Raw genomic sequence first — 10,120 nt, 5'->3', positions numbered from 1 at the left:
CAGCCATAGCTTCCTGAGTTTGGCTGTGAACCAGGGTTTGTCGTTGTTATAACTCACCCTGGTGCGTGATGGAATACAACAGTCTTCACAGAAGCTGATGTATGACGTCACAGCCTCTGTGTACTCGTCCAGACAGTTGGTGGCAGACCTGAACACATCCCAGTCGGTGCAGTCAAAACACGCCTGAAGGTTCTCCACCGCTTCACTGGTCCACTGCTTGGATGTCCTCACAACAGGTTTACATAGCTTGAGTTTCTGCCTGTATGTGGGGATCAGGTGGACCATGACGTGGTCAGAGAGGCCCAGTGCAGCGCGGGGGACGGGTTGATATGCACTGCTTATTGTGGTGTAGCAGTGATCCAGAATATTCTCCTCTCTGGTCGGGCATTTAATAAACTGTTTATATTTGGGGAGTTCGTGGCTGTGGTTGCCTTTGTTAAAGTCCCCAAGAACAATAACTAAGGAGTCCGGGTTTGTCTGCTCCACACTCAGGTTATTGTTGCATTGTCCTGCGTATTACGATGACGGTTTCGGGCCGCCCTGGCGATTGCTCCCGCGCCTCCTCCCTTCCCCGTTCGCTCCGTGGTATATTTTAATTGACTAATTAAGGGCGCCACCAGAGGGCGCCCCAAACGAATTTGTCGCCCTGGGCGGTCGCCTAGCTCGCCTATGCCGAGCGCCGGCCCTGCAGTGAGCGCACATTGGAAAGAAATAATCCGGGTAACGGCATACGATTTCCGCGCTGACTGAGACGCACTAGCGGTCCAGCTCGTTTCCCTCTCCTCCTGCGCTTCACTGCGTGGACAAGAATGTCCAATAATCCAATGTAAGGTAGCAGAAAAGTTGGGAAGCTTTTCTTGTAATTGACCACAACTTAACCACAACTGAGCAGCCCAATAGCATCGCGGCAAGCACAACAGAGTTTAGCTTTAGTGTCTACTGTTCCAAAGACGTTTAGTATAGACGTTTGTTCTTGCATGAAAAGCTATTGATAGGCCAATTCGATGAAACTATTTGGTCTGCAAAAGGCACACCTCTTTAAGGGACCTATTCATCTTCCTTGAAGTGTTTGGAGCACAGCCCATGGCACAGCCTACCTCGCGTCATCAATTCCATGTAGTACTTATTTGTAACACTAGATGGTGACATTACCATAATATAAACGCTCACTGCTTGCATTAGACATTCAGGTTAGTTTCGTTATGGATAAAATAGCATTTCAACGGGATAAGGCTAAGGATAAGTGGTAGGCTCAAACTACTTAATGCGGATTTAGAGGGTCCTAAACTCAATTATGATTACATTTTTCAAGTGGGTGCTTTGAAGTACAAACATCGAAGTAGTTCTGACAAGTCGCCTATAACTATAGATGCCCGGCCATGCACACATGCAATTCTCGGAATAGGGATTTGCCCTCGTTTTTAAGCTTGAGCCAAGACTTGAGCCAAGACTCCGACCCTTAAAGTGGTTCAACAGTCTGGTACCGCTCTTTCTTGACTCGCTCACTTATCAGCCAGACATCAGGAGCGTCAAAGGGCGGGTCACACTCGCTCTCATAAAATGAAGTGTGTGTGCCTGGAGAGGGACGCGTCAGGAGCGGAGAGATGCTTCAGGAGAGAGACAAGCGTCAGGAGCGCAGAGATGAGCGCCGTCGGACAGTGAACTCATGGTGGACATAAAGAGCCCGACTCTGTACATTAAAGGTGTCTCCCGAAGGTGTCTCGGGTCCTCGAACGCAATCTGAATTCAGAGTGAGTATTGCCCTTAGTTTAAGTTATATTTATATTTCAGCGTTTTTTTTATTATTATTATTATTATTATGATTATTATTATTAATATTATCATTATCATTATTATTATTATTATTATTATTAACAAACATACAATATTGTCAGATAGGTCTTAATTTGAAACGAACATCGATTTGGACGTAGACCTGATTTGGAACTATTTTTTAACTTATTTTCAACTTTTTTATTTTGTAGAAGCTTATAGCCACGCCGGCTGCCAGGCTCTCAGAACCGCGAGTCATGCAGATATGATTATAGAAGATGATGTTGCATGAAATGCATTGTGTGCTTTTGTTTTAAAATATGAAACATGTAGAACAGGTCTGTAACTACCCTGGTGTGATATTTTTAAGTGATTTGTTTGAAGTATCTGCACACATTCTCATATTGTCTCCATTTGAGAATGCTGTGTTCTCAGTTCTGCTTTGAGAGTGCCGCAGATGGACCAAGATAGCGCAGTAAGTGGGTAAAGATAAATAGATTGTGTTCACTATGCTACTCTACTGATAGGTCAGACGAGGCATGTTTGCTTATTAGTTGGAACAGAAGAATGAGGGCTCTAGTTTGTCGTGAAACATTGTCATTGAAGGGGTCAGGTGTTTACCCTTTTTGTGTTCAACATTGCTGGGAAAGCGCTTCCACATTTTCGTCTGCTTCATGCAGGCATGAATGTATTTTAGAAGATGAATCACACATATTTAGTGGCAGAAAGAATGAAATGAAACATTATTCTTACTCTTCAATAATGTGCAACTCCATTGAAGCAATTTTGACCCTGCTGTAGGCCTACTTTAGCCCTAGCCAATCACATAATTCTCCCTCTCTTCTATCATAGTGTCAGTAAGGATTGTCCAGGAACAACATAGCCACGTACACACACGTTAATGTAGCAATTTGTTGCGGGCACTAGTCAGACACTGTTGATGGCACAACAGTGTCTAGGTTTTTTTCCTCCTGCCTCGTCTCGTCAGAACAGTTGCTCTAGAGCAGGTATGAGACCAGGTCATCGGGACAGGCTTTGACATGCTGTGGACACTGATAGGAAAGCATGACTGTCCCTTGATAAGGAAAGGCACGGCGGCTATAGCTAGACAGCTACACATTTCTATAACCTAGAAGGAAGACATCGACCGAATGGTATGTGAAGCAGTTGGCCTCGGCTGTTCTTCTACGTGTGACTGCGTGTACAGAGCATGACATACCATTCCTTTCACTGTGGAGCAGGTTTTGTAGGCCTTTAGATGCTAAATCATCCGTCTACGTGATGGCAAAGCAGGTGTTGATGGCCGTGTGTGTCGATTTGATTGACTGCTGAAATACCAAGATCATGAAGTCAGTATGATCACACTCTCTTACACACTGTGTCAGTCATGAATGATGATTATCTCTGGAGGAAATTAGCTGTTTTTTTGTCTTCCGATTTTTGCAGACTTCAGTGGTAAAATGTACACGTTTTAACATGCACACACTCACTCATGTAATGTGGTGTAACACCTTATATTCTCACCTTGTTACAGTATTCCCTCTTACATATCTCATTACTGAGGTTTCCCTGGGATTTTTCCCAAGGAGTATCTCTGTGCATGCCCTCTGAGTTATGCCCATTGTTCCAGCACCGTAAAGTTTAAGCTTGACTTGTCTTAGAAGACTCACCTGTAGCCACTCCCTCCCAGCCCTCCTACTTATCGTATGTTCTACCGTCACTTAATGTACGCACTTATTGTATGTCGTAGTTATAGTAATTGTTTGTGTAGCATCTTATCCTCGCTGTCTTTGTTGTATACGGGGAATGGGTTAACCTAGGGCCTAAAAAAAAAATTTGTTTGGTTCCGGTTTCCGACCGACCCTGTCCATTTGTGTGCGACCCAAATTATTTTATGAGCTTTAAAAAAAAATTTTTTTTTTTTTGATGCAAACTATAATTACGTTTTTGTACAGCACCTCTTCATTCTGTACAAGGATGAGCGCATTCTCTCGTTTATAAATGAAAACAACCTACTTATCATTCGCTGCCGCTGGAAAAAATAAAATAAAAAAATAAAATAAATTCCCTACCTACCCATGACCTCAACTGACAACCAACAGGAACCAAACTTTTTTTTTTTTTTAGGCCTAGTGATTGTTAGTGCTTGGAACTTGGTTCTATGAACATCCTTACCGTACCGACAGCGATATAATGCATCAACTTCTTATCTTACAAATGTGATTATGTAACTCACTTTCGATAAAATCGTCTGCTAAATGCCCTAAATGTTAATATAAATAACTGAACAAAGCAGAAGGTTTCATCATGTAAACGTTCTGTTTTGTTTCCCTCCGTTTTGTTTTCTCGTCCTCCCTTCCTCGCGTCCTTGCTTTCTCCTGTTTTTGTTCCCCCCCTTGTGTTCCTGTTTCCCTCCCCCTTCACCCGGGCAAGCTATTTTGTTAGTTAGCATCGTAAGTTCCCATGACATGATGACAGATCACTTGGAATACGTTTATTTTATTTCCACATCATACAGTCACAAACGTGTTACACGGAGACAAAATACACAAAAGAGGCAAACAAAACACACAAAGGCACTTTTAATGCATAGCCTATAGGCACTTCCACTGTCACACTTGTAGATAGATACTTAAAACACAAAACAAAAAGAAACAGTAGTTCACCGCTGGGTAGTTTACCGACTCGATGACAGCCCTCGTTTCTTTCCCCGTAGGGAGGGCTGAACCGATGTCCAACACCACCGCCATCACCTCCGCCCTCGGGCCCCCCAGCCAGCAGCTCTTCTGCCCCCTGATGGTGGCCATGCGCGAGCACTCCCTCAACAACAACACGGGCGCCAACCGGGTCGTGGTGTCGGTCCTGGGCCTCGTCTCCTGCCTGGGCATCCTGGAGAACGCCCTGGTCCTGTGGGTGGTGGGCTTCCGCCTGCGCCAGCGCACCGTGGCCTCCGTCTGGGTGCTGAACCTGGCCCTGTCCGACTTCCTGGCCACCCTGACGCTGCCCCTCTTCACCCACTACCTCCACTCCAACCACAGCTGGGAGCTGGGCGGCGCCCTCTGCTCCGCCCAGACCTCCGTCTTCTTCCTCAACATGTTCGTGTCGGCCTTCCTGCTGGCCGCCATCTCCCTGGACCGCTGCCTCCTGGTGGTCAGGCCCGTGTGGAGCCAGAACCACCGCTCGGTGGCGACCGCCTGGAAGGTGTGCGCCCTGGGCTGGGCGTGGGCGGTGGTCAACACCTTGCCCTACTTCCTGTTCCGCTCGGTGGTGACGAAGCTCGACGGCAGGAAGCTGTGCTACCACAATTTCGCCTTGTACACGTCCTCCGCGGACACGCTGGGGAGGGACTGCGAGGTGCGGCAGGCCTCCACCGGCATCTCCAAGATGCTGTTTGCGTTCCTGGCACCCCTGGTGGTGATCGCAGGGAGCTACATCCTGTTTTGGGTCAGCCTGAGCAAGAGGCAGACGAGGAGGAAGCAAAGTGGCTGCATGCTAGCCGGAGGGCTGAAGGAGACGGGAGCGATGACCGTCAAGGCTCCGGATGCCGGCAAACCTTTCTTCACGCGGCAAACATCCACTTCGTTCTTTACTCGGACGCCTGCGCCTCCCGTGTCGCCCTCCACGCGCCCGAAGCACCCCAAGAACAACCTGCTGTCCCAGAGCTTCACCAAGATGGTGACGTCGGTGATCGCGGCGTTCATACTGTGCTGGGCGCCGTACCACATCTTCTGCCTCATCGAGGTGTCGGCCCACTATTGGCCCCCGAGGGTGAAGCTGGTGGAGGTGGGGCTGCCCTTTGCCACCTTGTTTGCATTCCTGAACCCCGTGTTGAACCCCATCCTGTACGCCTTCAGCTGCCCCAACTTCTGCGTGCGGATCCGCCACAGCCTAGGGGCGCTGTTCGAAGGCCTGGTGGAGGAGGACGGGAGCAGAGGGCTCGGCAAGACGATGCGACAGAGGAGGAGGAGCAGCGTTCGGGACCTAAACCTCACGTGAACCTCCGGGATCACCAAACCATTCAGGGGAATCATGCCTGGCCCCGCATTCGCTTGACCCCTTCACCTCCCCGCCCTGCTCCGCCAGCTTACGACAAGTACTCAAGATGCCAGTGCTAGGACCAAGTTCTGAATGATAACAGTTAAATGGACTGCATTTATATAGCGCTTTTTTTAACCAGTGGGAACTCAATGCGCTTTACAATGCTGCCTTACATTCACCTATTCATGAACACATTCACACGCCGACGGCGGAGGCAGAAAGAAAGGGCGACAGCCAGCTCGTCGGGAGCAGTGAGGGTGAGGTGTCTTGCTCAGGGACACCTTGACACTCAGCTAGGAGGAGCCGGGGATCGAACTAGCAACCCTCCGGTTACCAGCCAACCCGCTCTATCTTCTTAGCCTCATGCCGCCCAGTTGAACATTAAAGGTGCAATGTTTAGGATCTTACATTGAGGTTGCATGTTGCAACAAACTGATCCTTTTACCTTGTCATTGCCCATGACTTAGCCGAAGCTACAGTGGCTTGTACTGGCATGTAGTTGGTCCTAGCTTAAAACTAAGATAGTCATTATGGTTACACATTACAACACGACCTCTAAAGTATTTTGTCCGGTCTGGGCTACTGTAGCAACTTGGTGGTGAAGCACCACCGAGTATAAATCTAAATAGCGAGCTCCCGCTCCCTATTTAGATAAGACTATATCCAAATAGGATTATTATTAGATTCTTATTTTCATGGATTATGCACTAATTAAAACATGCTTATGAATATTCTATTCCATTTCTGCCAAGTCCGTTCCGATAGATGTTACTAAATTCTATGTATTGTACCTTTAATAATATTTAGCTTCAAGACAGGTCAAGCTTACACTTACTGAAACGCCCAAAACCAGCATTTCCACTTGTCTATACACTAATGAATTTCTGTCTTAAATTAGGCTTCATCCTGTCACTTCCTGTTATAAATGGCTGATGATGATGTTTACAATTGGCTGAAACCCTGGCTATCAGACAAGTTTCAAAATAAACATTAGTACCCAAAAGAAATGCCACCTGTCAGGGCGTAGATTGGCGATTCACTCGCTGCGGAAATTAAAGTGACAGTCCTGATTGTTGTTAGGGCAGTTTGTGTGTTGTTGGAAATTGTTTAAGTACAAAGATCGAAGGACTGATGAATTGACAAGTGACAATGTGAACTTCTTCACACGCCGTAAACGTATTACCTTATTTGTAACCCTTGAATTAAAAATAAGGCAAACTAATAACAAACACAACTGGAGCACCTTAAAACAAGTTTTAACAAGCATAAACATAACAAGGGGTTAATCAGATAATAATCTGTGTGGTTGATAGTCGGATTGCATTGTTGCATGAACTTTGTCACGCCTGCATCAAACACTCCTTTGTGCACAAGCAAACTTGCACACCCAGTCCCGTGTGACGAGAACCGCTGCGCTAACGCTTACCATAGCTTCAGGAGGGGAGGGGGGTTAATCAGATAATAATCTGTGTGGTTGATAGTGAGATTGCATTGTTGCATAAACTTTGTCACGCATGCATCAAACACTCCTTTGTGCACGAGCAAACTTGCACACCCAGTCCCGTGTGACGAGAACCGCTGCGGTAATGCTTACCATAATTAAAACATAAAGATGAGGATGTAAAGATATGACAAGAGGCAGTCTGGGGGGGGGGGTATTCAAATGTAATGGTGGGGATGTCAAGATATCTTATTGTAATTTCGATTTTCTTTATCATTGATTTTCTTAATCATCAATCTTTTCACCTGACCGCTTGCAATGTCAAGCGCTTTCACCGTTATACTCCCCTCGCCAGTGTGGTTTGTAAAGCTCATTGCAACTGAATAAAGTTGCATGAACCTTAACTTATTCAGCAGAATTATACTTTGCATGAACAAAAGGCACGAACTGAAAGAAAAACTAAATTAGAAAGTGGAATTTTTAACCAGGATGAAAAGTACACAGACCTAGTCAATGTGGAAATCTCGGAATGGCATCATAATGTTGTCACGCCCAAAGTCAAGTCCAATCCTGTTGAAGTCATAACATCCACACATAAAGGGACAAGGGTTCTGGAATCAATGAAGATGCAAAATGAGATAAGTATATTCATGTTCTCCTTATCACCCATGTATGATTCAAGAAAATTCTAAAGGAGCAGCCAAAATAGATCCCCATACATGGAGTCCTTCTCTTCCAGTCAGAAGAGCAGGTATGTGCACCATTTAACATCTCTTACGTGTCAGAGCATCATTCCCCTGTGCCCTGATTGCACTGTTGGATACAGAGATGATTGTAATCGCACAGACAAAAAAAAGAATGGAATTATAGCTCTGCTTTGAAAGACTTTCAAAAGCAGTACAGAGTGTCCTAACCGGGACATTTGACACAAAACAACCATTAAAACCTATGAATACACATACACACACGAATACAAGTCCAACTGCCTTCTGCTCCTGTGACAATCCCAGATCTATATTGATGTGTATCTGGTAAGGAGGGGTTGCAGTATAGTGAGTGATTATGAAACATGTCGGCTAAACGGTTATTGATAGAGCTTATTTTCACAAGTGCGTATGTCTAGACCAAAAAAAAAATCTATTTAAGCTTGGACAACTTTTGGGGTGTTTGGGAGTGGGGGTTGGTGTGGGTGGGTGTGTGTGTTTGTGTTGGTTTGCTTGTGTACTTTATTTGTCTGTGTGTGTGTGTGTGTGTGTGTGTGTGTGTGTGTGTGTGTGTGTGTGTGTGTGTGTGTGTGTGTGTGTGTGTGTGTGTGTGTGTGTGTGTGTGTGTGTGTGTGTGTGTGTGTGTGTGTGTGTGTGTGCTTCTGACAGTGCGTGCGCAAGCGTTGATCACTTGCGTTCGGGGACTTCTCTGACCTGTTGAACTAGAATGATCCCGCCCCCTCATCCACTGTGTCACCCCTCCTTCTCCCATCGTATGGAACTCAAACCTTAAATCCACGCCCAACAATGTACATCCAACCAATCCATTATCCTTGCATCCAACATCATCTCCCCATCCAACCACTTCTATTAATCTTTTATCCAACTATTCATTCACTCATCTATCCATTATCCATCCATATTTCAACTTGTGCCCACCGTTGATATAATCCTAGTATTCATCCATCCAAGCATCCATCCATCCATCCATCCATTCATTCATTCATCTACCCATTCTTGCATCCCTACACCCCCCCCCCCCCCCCCCGTAGCTAAGTCGCTTTGCATAAAAGCGTCAGTAAAATCCCCTAAAATGTAAATGTTTCCATCCACATGTGGGACATCTTTTTGATAACGCACACAGATATTGACTTTTTTTTCAAATGATTTGATGTAGAAGAGTCATCGTGATGAATGTCTTAGCTGCATTAATGTTGCAGGGGCACCATCTACACCAGCGGTCCCCAACCCCCGGTCCGCGGACCGGTACCGGTCCGTGGGTCATTTAGTACCGGTCCGCAGAGAAAGATTATTTATTTATTTTAATAAAAAAAATAATAATTAATTCATGCAAAATGCATGCACACTTAATAAACTCAATTTACTTCGCAATACTGTCACTCTTTTACATGCCATAAGTCTATATGCAGTTGTTAGATTGCATATAACATGTTTGTTGCCAAAACATGTTTGCCAAAACAGTTTCACGGACCCCCTGGTCCGTGAAACTTTTCGGAGAACCATACCTTTCCTTGATGCTGAAAAGGTTGGCGACCCCTGATCTACACAACATGAGAAGGTGAAGCCACGATACACAGAATTCATTCATTTGGCTCTAAATTGGTGTTTAAATAATGACGTTCATGGAGCCTTTTCAAAATTCTCCCAGTGAAAGTTTCTGTCTGGCCTAGCACCAGCATGGTAAATAAAGGCATATTCAGTCGACTAGTAGTGTCTGTTGATGTGCTGCGATACGGTTATCAAACAGAGCCATGATTAATAGCCAGAGCCTCACCTAGGTGTCTCTCCGGTGAATAGGCCCTTTGTTGGGTCTGGCTTGTGTTTGACTGACAACAACAGGGAAGTAGTTATTCTTGGAACTTCTTGTTATGGTTCGATGTAACATTGGGTTGAAATAATTTAATCATTTAGGTATTGACTTTTTTTTTGCATGAATATAGGAACTAGACAGTCTAGAGTCTAGACTGTCTAGTTCCTATATTCATCCAAAAAAAAGTCAATACCTATATGAATATGACATTTTTATCATTATTATTCAAAGTCTAGACTCTAGACTTTGAATAATAATCATAAAAAATTCATCATCTCCTGTAATCTTCATTCAGTTGATAGAAATTCAGGTCGTTATCGGACTAAAATTATT

At 45.1% G+C, this 10,120-nt stretch overlaps 1 protein-coding gene across 1 annotated transcript; it reads left to right on the top strand.

Annotated features, from left to right (window-relative positions):
• The first annotated feature begins 1,000 nt into the window (after positions 1–1,000).
• Positions 1,001–8,409, top strand: LOC130379868 (prostaglandin D2 receptor 2). Its single transcript, XM_056586985.1, has 2 exons — positions 1,001–1,751; positions 4,490–8,409. Exon 2 carries the CDS (start codon positions 4,504–4,506, stop codon positions 5,767–5,769), a length of 1,266 nt encoding a protein of 421 aa, XP_056442960.1. The 5' UTR covers positions 1,001–1,751; positions 4,490–4,503; the 3' UTR covers positions 5,770–8,409.
• The last annotated feature ends 1,711 nt before the right edge of the window (positions 8,410–10,120 follow it).

Source organism: Gadus chalcogrammus, chromosome 3 (genome assembly GCF_026213295.1).
Source record: "Gadus chalcogrammus isolate NIFS_2021 chromosome 3, NIFS_Gcha_1.0, whole genome shotgun sequence".
NCBI classification, from domain to species: domain Eukaryota; kingdom Metazoa; phylum Chordata; class Actinopteri; order Gadiformes; family Gadidae; genus Gadus; species Gadus chalcogrammus.
This window is presented reverse-complemented; position numbering and strand designations above follow the sequence as displayed.